This window comes from Lepidothrix coronata, unplaced genomic scaffold (genome assembly GCF_001604755.1).
Source record: "Lepidothrix coronata isolate B3197 unplaced genomic scaffold, Lepidothrix_coronata-1.0 Scaffold47, whole genome shotgun sequence".
In the NCBI taxonomy this organism is placed as follows: Eukaryota; Metazoa; Chordata; class Aves; order Passeriformes; family Pipridae; genus Lepidothrix; species Lepidothrix coronata.
This window is the reverse complement of record NW_016690227.1, coordinates 3,576,707-3,595,080: the sequence shown is the minus strand read 5'-3', so window position 1 is coordinate 3,595,080 and position 18,374 is coordinate 3,576,707. Positions and strand designations below refer to the sequence as shown.

The window sequence follows — 18,374 nt, the reverse complement described above, 5'->3', positions numbered from 1 at the left end:
ACCCATCTGGGGCTTAGGTTTGATGAGGTTTTTCTTCTCCTGAGGAATGTTTGCAGCAGCTACAGCTACAACTGCAGCAGAGGTGGTATCTGCCCTTGAGGGCGTTTGGGAGCACAGGAGAGCAGCGGAGGGAGCCCCGGGCCTCCCCCCAGGACTTAAGGAAATACTGATAGTGCCGGGGCGAGGGATAGCGCCGGCAGGGGCACACGGGGAGCCGGCGGGGGCACACGGGGTCCAGTGGGGCAGCCCCGCCGCCGGGCGCTCTCCCCGCATAGAGCCCGGGCTGCCGCCCCGCAGGGTCGGGGGCCGCCCGCCGGCCTCTGTTCCCCGCCGCCGGGCTCATGCGGGGAGGCCGCTGCCCTTCGCCCGGTGCCCCCGCCACACACACGCACACGCCCCTGCCCTCCCACGGTACCTTCTGCGGGGCGCGGAGCAGGCGGTGCACCCCGGCCAGCTGGGTGGCGAGCGGGATGTCCTCTCGGAAGGTGTAGAGCGGCGGCCGGGTGGGCTCAGGGAAGTTGGTGCTGTTGAAGGGGTCGGTGTCATCCAGCAGCTGCACCCGGCACACCAGCGTGGCCATGGCGCATCCATGCACCGCCGCGGCCGGGCGCGGGCGGGCAGCGGCACCCCCAAGTCACCGGCACCGAGGTGCTGCCTGCGCGCCCGCCGCCGCCTGCGAGCGGCACTCCCCTCCCCGGCGCGGGCTGGCCGGCAGCCGGCAGCCTTCCCCCGGCTCCCCGAGCGAACGCCGGCCGCCTCACAGCCGCCGCGCCTCGGGGAGGCGGCCCATGGCCCCTTCCCCGCCGGGATCCACGAGTGCAGGAGCGCTTCAGGCCGAGAAAGCAGGAGGCGGCGCCGGAGCCGCGGGGCGCGGGCAGAGCAGCAGCAGCAGCTCCCCCATTCCCGGCCGCTGCGCGCCGAGCGAGCAGCGGGAATGCCGCGGCCGGCACGGGCAGCCCAGAGCAACGCCGGGCAACGGGGCGGCCGCCAGCGCCCCCGCGCGGCCAACGGCGGCGCCGCCCCCGACCCGAGGAGACCTCCCCGCCGGGCGGGAAGGAGAGTCCGCCCGGGATATCCCCCGCCTCCGCCGGCCCAGGCCCAGGGGGAACAGATAGAGAGACAGCGAGAGACAAAGGGGGAGCGGGGCCGCCAGACTTTCCAGCCGCATCAGAGGAGCGGGAGCGACTCACCCTTGACTCCCGGCAAGAATGCGCGTGTACTGAGCTCAGTCTTCCTGTCACGAACATCCCAAATGTCCCAAATCTTTAGTGTAATATTTACCCCTTTCTAAAGGGAAACCTTAAATAATACCCGCTTTAGAAAGAAAAAAAAAAAAAGTTTGAGATTAGCTCACTTGGTAGAGCCTGTTTCTAATAACACCAGGGTTGTGGGTTCAATCCCAAATCTTTGTTCGGGAAGCCTAGCCATGATGATGCTGATGTGGGTTCAATCCTGTTCAGGCCATTCACTTAATGATTATACTCAATGGTCCTTGTGGGTCCCTTCCAACTACAAATACTCTGTGAGTCTCTGATTCTGTGACCTGAAACCAGGGTATTCGATATAAGATTGTTGGGTACGTTTATCTGTATTTGTACAAAACCCTCTCTGCCATTAGGGTTGTATATACTCGAGATTCGTTTGGTTTCCCAGAGCATAGGGCCTGGGCAGACTCCCCACTCTGGACAGGAGACACGCCAGGTGCTGCCTGGCTTTGCGTGTGGGCTCTCCTCTTTCCTTAGGCCTTCTCCTTCCTTCCTCCTCCCAGGGGAATGTGGGGACAAAGTGCCAAACACCTGAGTAGGCACAGAGCAGAGCGTTGAGCTCTTCAAGGTGCATCTATACATGTTACCCAGACTGCAGCCTCATTGGTGGGAATCGAGGATACACACACTCGGGTCTTCACTCTTGGGGGTGTGGACCTCAGGAAAAGGGCCATGAAATAAGTTATGGGTGAAATACAGAGAACAAAGGGGCTCCCTGTCCTGGGGGAATGGCTGCACTTGCATAGGCTGAGCATCTATCCAAGAGGATGCACTGTACTTTAGAGACATGGCTCATAACAACCTATCCTTTCTTCCTTCATGGAGAGGGCTGTGGGGCAAGACCTGTAGCATGGTGAGAACTGCAGGATTTATCACAGAAATGTCTTAGGCAAGAAAGCATGACGTCTAGATCATAGTGTTTGCATGAAGTAACAATTTCCTCCCAGAATTATTACTGGTTTGGGAGTATTTGTCAGCACTGACACAAAAGGGGATTTCTGTCCACATGTGATCTGTCCTTCTGTTTCTGTTCTTCTTGGGACTAACTTGTCATGGTTCGGTTTTGCAAGCAGTTATGCGTATTTTCAGAAAAGAGAAGTTATATATGGTGAAGTCCTAGTTTTGATTTTTAAAATTCCTATTTTACAAAATTCCTATTTTACAAAGAAATATATTTTTGCATTTCCTTTAGTACCAACAATTTCGTTTCTAGAGAAAACAGTATTGCTTATTTATGTTGTGTGTTTATATCTGCTTATTTATGTTGTGTATTTTTGTCACAATGTGAAGTTAAAATTATAAAGGATATTTTGGGTTTATGAATCATGATTTACTGAATTATCATTTAAATTCCATTTTTGTAAAAAAAATTACATTTGCTGCTAATTAATTATTAATATGAGGTGGCATTTTCTGCTAATCAATGATTAATATGAGGTGGCATTTTCTGCTAATGAATTATTGACATGAAGTGGTATAAGATTGTTATTCTTGCTATTCATTAATAGTCAGGATTAATCCTGGCTTTTCCTAAATTAATATATGGCACTTGTCTCATTGCAGAGGCATTAATACTTGGAGGGCAGTTTTAAATGAATTATGAAAGCCAGGATTTTTTATGGGACAACATCACATTATCTTTCCTGCAATAATGGAAAATGAAAACGAAGGATCAGCCGATGGAGATCAGATAACCTAAGGCTCAACATCTAGCCACTGACTCTAAATCCCATAAGGAACCTTGTATGTTATGCTCTTCAACTGGATTTCCAAATACAAGGTGACTGATGGAGATACATTTTACGACCAGGAAGGAAGGAAAATAGAGTGATACAAGCATGAAAGGATTCTGAGTTAGCCAGAGCTTTGACGTTCATCCTTTTCTCATACTTTCCTATACTTCCCATACACACACACACACACACACACACACACACACACACACGCTTTCTTATAATTTTTCTTAATTGTAAACATCCCCAAAGCACTATAAACCAATGAATTTCAGAATCTGGATTTTATTTGAATTTGAATTCAATTAATACAGGTAGAAAGAGAAAACAGATCTGCTGGATAAAGCAGAATAACATTACAAAGTCTGTGAGTGTGAGTGTAGAGGGAGAGACACATGCCTAAATTCAGCATTTGAATGGTTTGCCGCTCTTCTACATACTCTTCAGAGGCCTTCTGAATCTGCAGTCTCTTTCCATCAGCCTGAGCCAGGGCAGTGTATAGCCTCCTCTTCCAGTCACCAGTTTATGCTTCTGCTGCAAAGCTGTACCTTGTCCTTTGAAAAGTCCTTCCCTCACGCTCTATCTGCTTTGCAGACTGAAGGATAGCGCTCTCCCCTCTCTCCGTTCTCCTCTGTCATCTCTCTTCTCTCCTATCTCCTCTCTCCTCTCACAAGGTTTTGCTTATTCAGTGCAGCAGCTAAATGAAGGTGAACAGGCAACTTTACTTCTCACTGTTCCACTACAACCTTTCAAAAGAGCATGAGATGGCTTTTAAATTACCTTAACACACAGTCAAATTCAAATGAACAGCCAGACACTTCCTGTCAGGAGTACAAGGCATGAAGCACCATGGGCATTGCATCTGGAAGGACAGAGGCACGACAAGAACAGCAGATGTGGTCGCCTCACCCCATTTCTCATTATGGAAGGTAAGGCCTTCTCAGAGAGTGAGAGCATTTTCCTCAGTCATGCTGAATGAAAACAGCATTCAGGAGCTCCGAAGAATCCTCGGCACAGTCCAGGCTGTGTTCCATCTGCCTTCAGTGGTATCATGGACTAGTGAGTCCCATTCCTGGAGGTGACAACTGAGATGGGCTGTGTTGCTTGCTGACCTTGGAGTCCCTGAGTCTATCTCACATGCCCTTTCCATGAAAACATAACCTGCATATTATCAAGTAAAGTCCAGTTTCAAGCTCCCAAGTTCCTTTCACAAAATCATAAGGGGAAAATGTGTGCACACATTTTTCAGGAATGAAACATAACTTAGGAGGTTTCATTTAGGGCTGATTTATTCATCTTAACTCATCCCATTATTGGCATTTCTTAGAAATACATTGTTGAATGAGTTAAGATGGTGTGTCAAGTTTAAATTTGAATTTCATTATTGTTGAAACCTCAATGTTAAAATAACATGGGGTTTTTTTGTCTTTAATTTCCTCTTTTTTATTAAAAATAAAAAATATATATTTGAGGGAAAGTTATTGAAAGCATATTTTTTAACCCAAGGACCACCCAGACACAACGTAAATGTGCATTTAAGCAGTTTTAAAAAATGATACTAGGTATCAGAGCAATTGGCATAGCTCCATAGGAGTATTATTTTTTCTGGTGTATCATCACGTCAATACAGATCTAGACACATGATTGTGAGATTACAGTATATGAAGTGGCCAGTCCTTTGGCTTTATCTCTCCCTGTCAGACAAATTGAATTGCTTTCCAAATTTCATTTTTTGAACTTGAAGCCAATTTTAGTTATGGGAGAACAAAAGCAATTTTAACTTCCATGATTTATTCACTTAACCTTAATAAAGCTGAAAAATAACAGTCTATTTGGTAATGGTAATCAAAATGGGCTTGCAAACCACTGGAATTAAAGTACAGTAATGAAAGTGCTGACAGATCCTTTACTGTAGTGATGGGAACAGTATTTCTGCCTTATCCACACTATAATCTGTAGATATAGCTTTGTTCTCTTAGTGAAGTGTGGAGAGCGATTTATTATCATTGTTAGCATGGACAGGCAAATAACCTAACACACTTCTCAAAATAATGGTGTGTAAGTGAAATCCAGTCTGTCACAAGACCAAAAATAATACTGTAGATTTTGGCCTCGTTCATCCAAGGATCTCAAAGTGCTCAGCTACCATTAAATGTTGCCTGCTTATTCCTGCCCTTCAGATGGGGAAACTGAGGAGCTGACAGATCAAGGATACAATTCTTATATGATTTTTTTTTATAGAAGTGTTTTTTTACTGATTGCAATAGAACCTGAACTGGGTGTCATATGACTGGATAACAGAAGACATCCACAGAAAAGCCCACCCTAACAAAAACTTCTTTTTTGTACCTAAGGACTTACAGTGGTCCCAAAGACTGTCAGTGTCTTCATCAAGCTTGAATTACATAATCACGCATTCCAATTCTGTTGAGTTGTACTGAAAATTATCTGTCTGTGGTTGCTGGCTAATACTTTATATGAAGTAATACTATATGCTATTAACACTGGCTAATACTGCAGTTTGGTGGTGAAGATGAGCTCAAGGTTCACGATTCCAAAATCACTCAACGTTCAAAGATGCTGCACAGATCTGTAAAAACCATGGATCATACCACCCTAGGATATAATGTTTGATGTTCTGATGGTGATCCTATAGATCACCTACTTCTCTGCAAGGTCTTCACCTAAGGTGGAAAGGTCTTAAAGATATAACTCCTGTTGAAAGGGCTGAAAAGTGAGATTTCTATGATGTGCGTGCTGCTCAATGCCATTTAATACAGTCTTTGGTTACACAAATACACTTGTGGTCTCTTACAAGACTCCTGTCTCTCAGCACACAGGCAAGGGGACTTAATTCATGCACACAGGTATTTTACTTCACCTTCACCATTTAATGCTCAAGACCTCCTGCCATATCCATTGCACGCTCCTTAAACCCTGTTCTGATGACAGAACTAATTTCCTCAAGAGATTTGCTCCAGTGCTCAGTACTATATCAGATGATTGCTTTGCAACTATCTATTAATTTATAATCACAACGTCCTCTGCAGGGAAGAGGTCATTTTGCCCCCATTTTATGGTTGGAATGTTACCAGACAAAATGGAGATGAAGTCAAAAGTAACCACCGCTGTTGGCTGTCTAATTCTGCCAATCTGCCTACAACCAGATTCCAAAACATCTAAGAACACTATGAGTTAGGAGTGCTGCTGAGAGTGACCTTAGCTTAGGCTGGTTGGGTGTTCTACAGCTAACACCAGGCTGCACAGAAGAGGAGGAAATGCATGCAATGAGACTCTGAAAAAGTCACTAGGAGTGACTTTAACTTTGTGCTGGAATTTTACCATGGCAGCATTTATGGGGCTTAAACATTAGATACTCTCACCTAAATCGTCAAGCCATTGGATTAATTCACTTTAAGTACCTCAACAAGTGAGGGGGAGAGCTTGCAGAAACCAACCCTCTCTGCTACTCAGCTCTGATTCTTTCTCAGAAATAAAAGACATATACCATATGAAGTTGTGAATTAAAATTTATTCTGAAAATATTTTATTCTGCATCTGTGTAAATGTTTATATACATATGCAGAGCCACCTTTTCAGACTCTAAAAAGAATGCTCCCTACTGTTAACTCTACACATCAAACCTCCAGCCAAGGACCATCCATGCTTTATCAAATTCCGGTTAACTGTAACTGCTCAAGCTCTCAAGCCCATGGACATCAATGAGACCACAAACATGTCTAAGGTATATAAGGACATAGGTGTAAGACAATGAGAACAAACAAGAATCACTTAGAAGCTATTTCTGCTCGTGGGATCTTTTACCATTTGTAATGTTACAGAGCTGTAACTACACATGATTTTTGAAATGGTGACTGATTCTCCAGAGCTGGCCATTAAATCAGGCAAAAACTCAGTCTTTAAATCAAAGTTCTTTTATCAGTGAGGTATGTCTTTTATAGATTTTCTGTCCATTTTTCATTATCCTCCTCTAAAAATATAAAGGTGTGGGAATGCCTCCAGATGATTTTAATATCGCTCCTTTCCTTGAAGCACCTGATTTGGACGATGGGGAGGAGGTTACACAGCTTGAAGAGTATGGGAAGGCAGAGAGTGAGGGTCCCAGGAGAGACCTCAGAGCCTGCAGATCATGCTCAGATGGAGAGGTTGCTGAACTGGGCCACAGAAACACTGGAAAGAAAACCTGCTAGGGAGCAGAGGGGAGGCTGCAGAGTTTGCTGGAACTTAAAAAAGTTAATGAACTGACTGCAAATAGAACTTGAAGTGAGCTCTGATTTTCGTCTTTTAGAGCATTGCAAGAGGAGTTGGCTACAAGCGTTTTCTATTTCTGTTATAGATTCCTTACTTTGAATTTACTGGAAATATACTAGCCTGTATCTGAACACAGTCTGACTTTTGACTTGAAAAACCTTTTGATCCGCTTTTGGAAGTTTGTTTGAGGGTAGAGAGAGCTTGCCTCTCTTCATTTCTCTCCTCATTCTCTGATGCTGTACACTAATGGAGAACAGGAGAGTGGTAACAGGGGTTTCCTGGACGATGTCTTCAGAGAGGACACGAGGCAAAGGTGATTTCCAGAAGCAAGGTGAACCATGTTGGACCAATTGTCTGTCCCAGTACAGCAAATTCTGCTAAGGACCCCCCAAAAATTTCAGTATTTTCCTGCCCGGCAGTCTCTGAAAGTGTAATGCAAACTAGTTTTTTGGTTCAGCAATAGAACTTGATAATTTCTTTTCAGTGGAATAAAGAATGAAGCACAGTCCTTCTTCTCCGTTATAAAAGCATGTGAGCTGAAAAAAGACCCATAAGCAGCAGTGAGAATGGTTGGTAAGTTGCTTCTTATTCTTTGATATATAAATTTTTATGTAAACTGACACTGGTTTTATCAAATATAATGGTATCTTACTAGTATGAGATCTTAGCATAAAACTCAACTAATGAGTCTTCCTTGGAAAATGGGAAGATGCTCCCATCCATAGATTACGTTACTTATCGAGCAAATTATATTTTCAGATGTAATTCATGGCACTGCTCTTGCTTTAATTTTGTTTTCTAAACATAAAAGCTTGTGTTTCACACACGTTTGTACAGAAAGTCTCTATCATTACAGGACTAAGAAGAAGAATAAAAAAGGGATAAAGCAACCTGCTTACAGACATGCTGTAGCTGTAATGACCTTTTCTGCATTTTCAACTCAATAGAAACAAATGCCAGACTGGACACAAGCCATACAGACATTTAATAGACAGCGGCCAGCAATGCGGTGGCCATTTGCTGGCACATGACAATAAATGAGAACATCTGAAAAAGTACCAAGACCCAGTTTATTTTTAAAGTAGTTTCTAAGATAAATAAAAATAACCTCTTCTAGAGGAAAACAGAACATCTTGGTTTGGAATCTGAACATATGAAATTTGCTTTATTTTTTTTGTTACTGACAGCATTAACCCACTGATTAATTATCACATCACTTTATATCTTATAAAGTAGTGCTGAGTGTTGCCTCGGTGACTTGTTTAAACTAAACTTTGGAGGAGAAAAAGTAGTTCATAATTTTTCATTTCAGGTATCCACTTTGCATTGTGGATGCTTATTTGATGCAAATTGATCTAGAAACTAGGAAAGTTAAAATAAAGAAGTTTCAAGGGGAAAAATATTTAGGGAAAAAGACCACAAATGCTTGGAAGTGTGCTTCACAGTTTATCAATCCTTTTGTCAACAAAATGAGCTTCTACAGCTTTAAAACTTGTCTTCATAGTCGGACTTTTGCACCTTAGGTTAGATAGCTGCTAATTAAGATATTACTTAAAATGTATTTTCCTCAGTCAGTGTACACACATCCAACAAGTGTATTCTAAGATTGAGCCAAGAATAAATATTTGTGGTTTGATGAAAACACAGGGGAGTGTTCATATCAACTTTTATAAACAATTGAAGTGACTGTAGATAATCCAGCATTATTTATTTTGATGTAAAAAGTCCTATGCTGATATAAACATCCTCAATGCAAAATTACTTGTTACTGCTTTTGTAAATGCAAGATCATAAACAAATTTCTGGGGACAGGTAAATTTGGAGAATATTAAGCTTAGTGACCAATATCACCTACCTCAGGGTGAAGAGCAAGAGACTTCATCATAAGAAATTGCAAGATAATTTGTACATACCTTTTTAATGATAAACACTGTTTAGCAGATGATTTTGTATATTCCACAACAGTTTTAGTTTGAAATATTCCTCTTTAATGTAGTTTTCTAAGTTCATATGGTCTTATCAGCATAAAAAATCCCTCCATTTTTGAATATGGGCATGTATTTTACCTCACCACAGTCTCACAGGATTAAGTTCCAGAGGCTAAATATGGATTTTTTTAAAGCCTTCCTCTTCATTATTTTGGAATTCCCCTATTTTCAGTTTTCTTGAAAGCTTTCATTATTATACAACTGCATGTATACTAATACTTGTTCTTTTACATCATTCATTGTTTTAAACAGTTTTATCACCTTCATTTTTATTCACTTTCTTTGTAAAATAAACACATCTAACATTTTCTTCCTCTCTTCAAATGGAAGTTTTACATTCCTGTGTTATTTTTCAGTCTATCTCTGAGCATGCTGTGTGTTTGGCTTGTATTTTGGGGAGTGGAAAGTTGAAAACTGGACAGAGAATTGTAAGAGTAAAAAGAAACTGTCTTCATAAAGCCATTGTAATGTTTTCTGTATTAGTTTTTATCCCATTCTTCATGCATCCAAATATTTTTATTTATTAAATTTTTGGCTTTCCAGCCCCTAGTGTACACGGAGCAGGAGTTTCATCTATCTCTTTAGAATAAAATAATGTTATTTTCCTGGAATGGGCACAGTTACTATAGAACCTAATAAGGCATTGTACCAGATGCATACTGCTTCTTCCAATTTATAGCAGAAACACATTGCATATTTTAAGTTTTCTGAATAATTTGTTGTAATCACTGGCCTTACCTCATCTCTCTTGTGTACATCAATGTGGTTGTAAATTTGATCATAAATATTTGCATGCATAGGAAAACAGAACTCCTGCATATCCCACGCTTATGGGAGCAATTAAGTGTCTTTCTCGAGTTGCAGGTGGCCATTTTGAACATCGACTTTTTGAAGACTTGCAAAATAATTCCTTACTAGGACTCTTAGTTAAAATTTCCTGATTGAGGGCTGAATGGCACAAGAATCTTGTTGCCTTTGGGCCAGCAAGCTATTTTCTGTTTTGCTAATCTAAATATCTTCTGCCTGGGTCATTGCCTGAGGTTGTGACTTGCAACTCAGTAAATGTCCATTTTTCTTTTCTTGAAGAAATAGGAAGGCATCCCTATGTATTCAGGATGGATAGAAACTTTTTGTGCTGATTAAAGCTTGCAGGCCTAATCCTTGGACCTGTGCCACTTGACACCAGTCAGCTAAGGAGTTTGCCTTTTGATATTACTTTTCAATTCTGTCCTTCGGACTTCTGCTAAGTGGTACAGAAAACAAAACAAAAAAAACCCACAAGCCTGCAGGGAGGTTGCTTGTCTGTCTCCTTGAATTGTATTAGATTAAGAGGGAAAGCAGTTGCACTTCTTCAACAGTTTCCTTATAGGCATTGGCAGTGCCAGATAGTCACAACCACTATGCTCTTCTCCAGCAGAAGCTTCAGTCCCTACGTAGGGGAGAATGTGGCACATCATCCTTCTTGGCTTGGGCAGGGACTTGATGTTAGAAAGTTTTTTATATGTTCTGGGCCCAAAACTTGGAACTATTCTATTCACGTGAGATGTCTTTTATCCTGGTGGGCTAATCAGACTCTAAGTAAAATGCAGAAACAAAGTTTGTAGGATCATAAATATTTGATATTGTAGGACCAGCCAAGTGTTTGTAGGATGCCTAAATTAATCTCCTAACAAGAAAGAATGATAGCAAAATTAACTCCTGTGAGCACTTCATATGCACAAAGATCTCGCTTTTTGAAAATAACATCTGATTTTTAACAGCTTTTTTTAATCAAGAGAAAGGAACTCCCTGAAGGAGCTGTGTGCTTACTTGGTGCTATTCCTAAAACTCCTCTGAATACCTGCATATCATGCTTACCAATTGAACTGTTAAGTCAGAAGGCACTAAAGCCTATATTTTAATGTGACACGGTTTCCTCCTTTTCACCTTCTGAAAGCACCCCCAAATCAAACCCATGATGTGTAATTCTGGTGGCCTGGTCCTCACACCAGAGCTGCCATCTGCCAGCATCTTAGGCAAGGAGCAGAAATGGACACACCTGATTTAGGAGGACAGAGGGTGTTTTCTTCTCTTGTCACGGAAATAGTAATTGTACAAAATATTTTATTATTAATATTGAAAATGTCCTCTGGTTGGAAACTCATTTGCATCAGCATGCTGCCCTCTGCTTGTTATTTCTTCGCTGCAGAAAGGTACTTCTCAATGTTATCTATATGAGAAGCTTTTAGATTTACTTTCTTTAGTTTGTGAGGGTTTTTTCCCCTAACTGCTGAATAGTGCAAATAACCTGTAGATCTATGCTGAGATAAGGAATATTGAAGGGAATTTTTGCTCAAGGCCACTGTGCTCAAACAGACCTGGGCAGCTCCTACAAAACCCTGTAATCAAGACTCAGAAGATGACCTTGATCTACCTCTCCCTTCGAGCCCCCAAGTCAGTGAGTGTTAGACTGGATATTGAAAGTTAATGAGGCTGCAGCTAGAATAAGTCACGTGTGAGACTGTGGATGTAGCACAGATGGCTGAGGAGGATCACAAGCAGCTTTCCTGTTGGATGGAAGGTTAGGGAGCCAGCAGTGAAGTTCAGCCAGGACCTAGGTAAAGGTAGGGAGAATCCTAATTCCTTGTGGGACACAGGAATTAGACTGATGGGCTATGTCTATCAGTCAGCATGAAACAGCTCATTTTCAGTACTGCATTAGCTGTAACAACTACCCCAATACTTGCACTCAGTGCCTTATGCTGCTGTGGTTGGGCCATCCCTGGATATACCCAGGTGATGAAGTATGACACTTCCACAATGCACAGATTTAATATGCTTTTATTATGAATGTTGTGCTGGGGGAAAGTATTGGGTCGACCAGGTGACTGATCACGGAATCTCTGGCGTTCAGCAGCTGGAACTGCAGAATCAGTGACAGCCTTTTTTTGCCCTTGGCACTAGACTTGATATTTACTTAGCACTGATTTTCTTTGATTAAGAAATTGGTTAAGCTATCACAGACATCCCTCCTGTCTCTCTCTTCTCATCTTAACTTGAACTGGCTATGTAGCAAAAATGAAAGCAACAGTCAAAATCCGTGAAGGACTGTACTGCAAAAAAATCTGGAGGGGAACAAAAGTTATAAACTCCTAATAACACACAGTTTCTTTTCTCCTCGATTGTGAGACTGGCTTTCATACCTGCAACATGAACCACTGTTTTCTTCTGTGGTTTTCAAGTTAATAGATAGTTAATCTTTTGGGTATTAATAGTCAAAACCATTTTGGAATACTTTCCTAGACATGGTTTAGAACAAACTAAACTTTAATATGATTTTGTAGTATTAAAAAGGCAATAGATTTGTCTTTCTTTCTTAGGGCACAATCTCAGCATCATGTTTGCAGGAGATCTGCAGTCAGATTCCATGACAGCAGAGTTCAGCTAGAAAGAAAAAAATAGGACCTTCCAAAAACCTGCTGAGAGTTACCTTCTTACAAAACACAAGTAAAGAACAAAAGCTTAAGTATTCATGTAAAAGTGACGCAACATCAAGACTAATAACAGCATATGGATATAATTTTTCCTCTAAAACTGGCAATTATGATTCACAGTCTATAAGTTTTTACTCTTGCCCTATCTTCTATTTCTAAAAGTAAAGCAAGGTTAAAGACAGCTGATAACTCTGAAGGGAAAAAGCCAATCTGTCAACTGAATTCAAAAGGTTGACAAAGCAGAGGCATGATATTAAAACAATTAGAAGATCCATGGCACTTAATTAGAAAGAATGTCCTTATAGCTGAGCTCGAGAACAGAGTATTGTTGTAGTATCTGTACAGTCATACAGCAAGCAATATATCCTAATGGGCTTTATAGCTAATGAAGAATGACACAGAATGCAAATCTCTTATTAATCTGGATTAAGTAGAGAAAACAAACTTGTTTTAAACCTAGCCTTATAAACAGAAGGTCTAATCCTGAGCCTGCTTATATAGGGGTGTTAAACTAAATACAGTAGAAATGGTGTGTTTGCTCAGTGGTGGAGAACAAAGCAGGAAGCAGCCCTACAGACTGCCAGCAAGGGGGTTACTCTTTGCAGTGAAATATGAGTCACGGGATCTCACACACAATTAATAAGCCAAAATCAACACAGGCGGGGAACATTAGGCTCATTTGTTTAATTATTCACTACAGGCAAAGTCTGTTGTTCATTTGATTTCAGAATCTGGGCAGCACCGTTTTGCGCTGGATCGGACCCCATTCAGATCTGCCTCTAGACCAAACAAGGGAGTTTCTGATCCAAGCAATGGCCACATCTAAGAACTTTGGATAAAGTAGTATTTAGCTTTTGTCTAGGAGTTATGAACTGTCTGCAAGGTATAATGGCTTAAATTGACACATGCCAAAAGATCACTAAACTTTCAACAGCTGTATTATGTATCAAAAGCATTTTTATATATAACATTCACAAGGAAAACAATAACAGACTAAAATCAGCTTCATTCAAACACTCAGGAATTTGGTGAGAATCTTGATTATTGCTCTTTGAAGAACACTTCTGTGATTAAAATACACCATTTCAGCTGGTGGAAACATTTCATGCAGACGTGTCTGTGTTAACAGCGGATTAAATGGAACATTTTATCACATTTCATAGGCAGGTTTTTAAAAGATAAAGATTATTGGGTTTGATCATCAGAATTTGTGTGGCTGGAGAGAATTTTATTTTGTGACATTCTTCCAAAGACTTACATTCAGCCCACTGTAAGCAGAAAGATGCCCACACTTCAAAATCTCTCAGAAAACTGAGCAGTGATTTGTAAGCCATTCCTACAGGGCAGTAATTATTTTGCACAAAGGGAAACTAAGGTATCATTTATCTTTTTGCCACGTAATACTGACTGATAAGAAACCGACACTGAATTTACTATTCATTTATTTTCTGAAGGAAAGGTGAAATCAGCTAGCTTTCCTCAGGTATTGACAATGGGATCTAGCCATCGAGCTGACTCAGTGCTTGTACGAGGAAGAGAGAATTGATGGCGAATATCAGGCATCAGCTTTTCTGCAACAATGAAGAAAATACTGATCACATAGATAAAACTGTTGCTAGCTTAAAATATACACTAAGCAGAGTTAAAAGGAAAGATTCTTCACTGTGTTCCTGTGAACATATTCAGGCATTTAGTGCATGTCTGGATGTTCAAGAGTCCTGACCTCCCTCAGCTGGTCTATGGATTTCAGTATTTAAGTAGCTGAGCAGGAGCTTGCAGGCTCAGCACTTCTGTGCATCAGGCCACCTGTTGAAGTGCCTAAATATAGCCCTCTGAGCTTAACCTCAGGCTTGACAACCTTGGCTATTACAAACTGCTATTGCACCTCTAGCAGTTATTCAAAAAGCAGTTCAAGGATCCCGTGGGTCAGGAAATTAGCAGGAAGACATCTCCAGCTCTCTCCATGCAGAGAGAAAGGCAAAGCTGAATGCATTAGCAAATAATATAATGAGATTTGGCAAATAGCTGAAGCGTGAAGAACCACTGTGTTATCACTTAACACTAAAGCTGATGCCCAGCTGAAGCCTGCCACTAAAGAGCTAATGCAAACTGAATTGTACTCACTTCTTTTAGTGGGTGTATCATGTTTAGCTTACAAAAGGAGAAAAATCTAACTGTAATATATAGCTCAAATATGAAAACTCATAATGTTTCTCCAGTACTGGATGTATCTCTTTATCTCTCCTTGTAAACACTGATTTGGTTTGGGAGCCGCAAAAGTTACTGGAAAACAGATTTTAGTGATTAAAACAAAACAGGTAGACTCTAAGCTCTGAGGATGTAATTATTATGCCCAGGGATGCTTGCATGTGACCATTTGTTTTTTAAACAAGATCAGTGCAGCATAAGTAAATAGATCTGTATATGCAGCTGTAGTGTTATTGAGGAGACTCACACCAGTCTAGTTATTCCAGTCCGGTGGAAATAACCACTTGCAATCTTAAAAATACCCCTTTTATATTGCTAGGTCTGCAGAGATGTTACATTTTGTGTAAATTTCTGTGTATATTATGTAAACAGCGCTGTTACCCTCTAAGTGAACACAGCCCTTGGATTAGCAATTTTTACAAGATCATCAGGCAGGATCTTGTCAACAGGATTAGTTTACCTCATTTTCAGACTAAGAGAGAAAACAAGAATCTGGATTCTCAGAACAGTTGGTAAGCATAAACAAAAATACCACGGCAGTACAATCACTTCTCAATTGAAAAATAATACTGTTTTTCTGTCCAGAATGCCAGAGAAGCCATTGAGGAACATGTGACAGAATGCTGGGAAAGAACAGACTGTTATAAAAGCCAGTGCAGTTACAGTAATCGATGTGCTGCTCTGCGGGGGATCTTGGTCAGGGACCACCCGTTCTGGAGAACACTTTCAGCTGGTCTTGATAAAGCGAACACTGCCAGCACAAGTAGAGAGATCTATTTCCAGTGAGAACTTTGAACCTTTTTTATGGTTAGCTGACCCCTTCAACAACCACCTGACAAGCAGTGATGTTCCACCAGTGTCTGCTGGGCATGCTGGATGCTTCGTATCAAGCAGCCAGGGAAGCACAGCCTCTAGGCGGGAAGCCAAATATTACCACAGGGAACCAAGTACTAGCTCCCATGCCATGTGCTCACATGCAGCTTTGTGTCCCGTGTACATCTCCACCATGTCACTGCCTCGGACAGGGCTGCAGACCTGTCATACAATAGCTCTAGTTTTACACCCTAGAGATCATTATAGCAGGAGAAAGTTACTCCTCAAAAAGTTCTCTGTGAGTACTTTGCACTCACAGATGGCTGCTGGACTGTTATACAAGTAACTTCTTTGCTACCAACTTTCATATGCAAGTGTTTTTCAGTGAATCTTACACTTAAATAGGAAAGATGAAGATCACTCAGAGTCAAGCTGCAGGACCTTTCTTGTCTGATGGATTGCAATATGCGTGGAATAGAGGTTTTGGTCCTGTTTTACCTCCAGTTAATTGATTACCAATTAACTTGAGTTAGCTGAATTCAACACTAAGTGCTGGTCTAGACATGCCACAAATGTTTGTTCCAGGAAATTCAGAAGAAAAACCACAAGTATTTGAATTCTGAAAGAAAAAATGTGTGGAATATTCAGACTAGCATTAGCAATTGTGCTATTAGGTCAAGTTAGCATTGCAATTAATTACTGTGGGGTAAAGGGTACTAAAAGTGCTGGCACTGACATTACCTAATAAATTTGGTGTTCCAGATTGCCACTGACAGAAAATTAATTCTTTCATATCACTTGGAGCTGGTCAGTAGATATGTGAGAATTCACATATGTGAGATCTCAGAGTAGAAGGTTATAATAAATATGTAAATGCTTTGGGTAAAATAAACTTAGCTACACAAACATTAACAACTTTCTTGTTTATAATTTCTATGTGTTACTTAAAGTACTAACAATGTATTTACATTACATCTTTGCTTTGGTATGTTAATTAACTTAAGCTTAACAGTCATAAACCACCAGGAATGTAATGAAGAAAACTAGTATTTGCTTTACTACCTTTTTCCATACTTTAAAATATTGATGTAAGCTTAGTTTTTACATTCTTATGCTTTTCCCATCTTTTAAGTCTCCCCCCTTTGTCTTTTTAAATCTTTGTTCTTCATGGGTGGGAGCAAGCAGCTCCACATCTCAACCTGTTCCAATTAAAGTAAAATAAAACCCAACATTGTAACATTTTCTTTGACTGACATCTTCCAGAAATAAGTGTTATGATCAAATGATAAGTCAGTTCCTGCCCCATGCACAGTACATTTATGTTCTTAGTCACAGCCTCCCACAGCTCTGCTCCCAGCCAAGTGGGATATCTAATGGTATTTGCAGTTTGCACCTAACATTTTATCCCCTGCTTTTCCACAGGCAAACCTCTTAGTTTCCTTGCATTATGTAGCCGCAGTGAAGGGTCACCGATACCTCCCGTCTACCACACAGTGTTTGTAGAGTGGGAGCCAACCATGTGAGCCTCATGTTCAGCGTACCTGTCCTCATGAGCTTGGGAGAGGAGGCTATCAGACCACTTGCCTCACATCCAGGCTGACCTAACACATACAGAGATCCCACCTGTGATGCCAGCTTCCGAAGCTCCTTTCTGTCCCTGTCCTGTACATGAGGAAAACTCTCTCAGAAAATCCCTGTATCACAACCCCACATGTAAGTCAGATGCGTGAAGAAAGGGGTGACAGCAGCTTTCCCTAAATACTTAAAAGGGGCTTATAAAATGAGGGAGGGGGACTTTCTACATGGACAGATAGTGACAGGACAAGGGGGAATGGTTTTAAAGTGGAAGAGGGCAGGTTTAGATTAGATGTTAGAGGAAATTCTTTACTGAGAGAATGATGCATCACTGGAAAAGGTTGGCCAGAAAAGTTGTGAATGCCCCATCCCTGGAAGTGTTCAAGCTGGGTTGTATGGGACTTCGAGAAACCTGGTCTACTGGAAGGTGTCCCTGCCCATGGTGAGGGGGCTGGGAATAGATGATCTTTAAGATTCCTTCCAACCCAAACCATTCTATGATACTATGATATACAAAGACAATGGGATTAATTATGAGCAAGGCCACTCCATGAGGAAGAACAAGCTGGGAGCTGAGGATGACTATAACACAGACAAGAGTCTCACCAACAAAATACAGCCCTTGAGCAGGGGTAGTCAAAGAACAGGAGATCTATAGGCTTTACCAGCCCCCCACTGAACACAAAGAGGTGAAAGTCAAGTCCTAGACCAACTCAGGAAAAACAGTAGCAATTTGGAAAGACCAGAAGTTGAAAGGAAGCTTGATGTCAATGAGGTACTGGTCAAGTCTTTACCTCTGGGGGCTGCTGAGCTTCTGCTGAAATAAGTTAAAGTGAAAAACATTGTTGTATTTAATAATCTGGCTGCTCATGCCCAAGTTTTTGGGGCACGTGAGCTGGGCTGGTGATGGAAAAGGTCTGGCTGATATGGGTTTAACAGGGAAATACAAAAAACCAAGATGGATTTGCAGGACTGTGTGTGCTCAAGGAAGTTTGTTACTGGACTGATGTCAGCAGTGGAAAAAGGCCCCATATGAAAATGGTCTGT

General features: G+C 41.5%; 1 protein-coding gene and 1 long non-coding RNA gene across 10 annotated transcripts in view; one reads left to right on the top strand and one right to left on the bottom strand.

Moving 5' to 3' along the window:
• FHOD3 (formin homology 2 domain containing 3) overlaps positions 1–590 on the bottom strand; it is a 385,562-nt gene extending 384,972 nt beyond the window's left edge. For all 9 annotated transcript variants that reach the window (XM_017814946.1, XM_017814947.1, XM_017814953.1 and 6 more), the window contains exon 1: positions 416–590. In XM_017814946.1, the coding sequence (XP_017670435.1) occupies positions 416–580 (165 nt within the window). In that variant the 5' untranslated portion in view covers positions 581–590. The remainder of the gene's footprint in view (positions 1–415) is intronic.
• Positions 591–1,020: 430 nt separating this feature from the next.
• LOC108497343 lies at positions 1,021–8,309 on the top strand. The gene is made up of 3 exons (XR_001874760.1): positions 1,021–1,216; positions 7,755–7,843; positions 8,127–8,309. It is a non-coding gene; the product is annotated as an uncharacterized LOC108497343 (long non-coding RNA).
• The last annotated feature ends 10,065 nt before the right edge of the window (positions 8,310–18,374 follow it).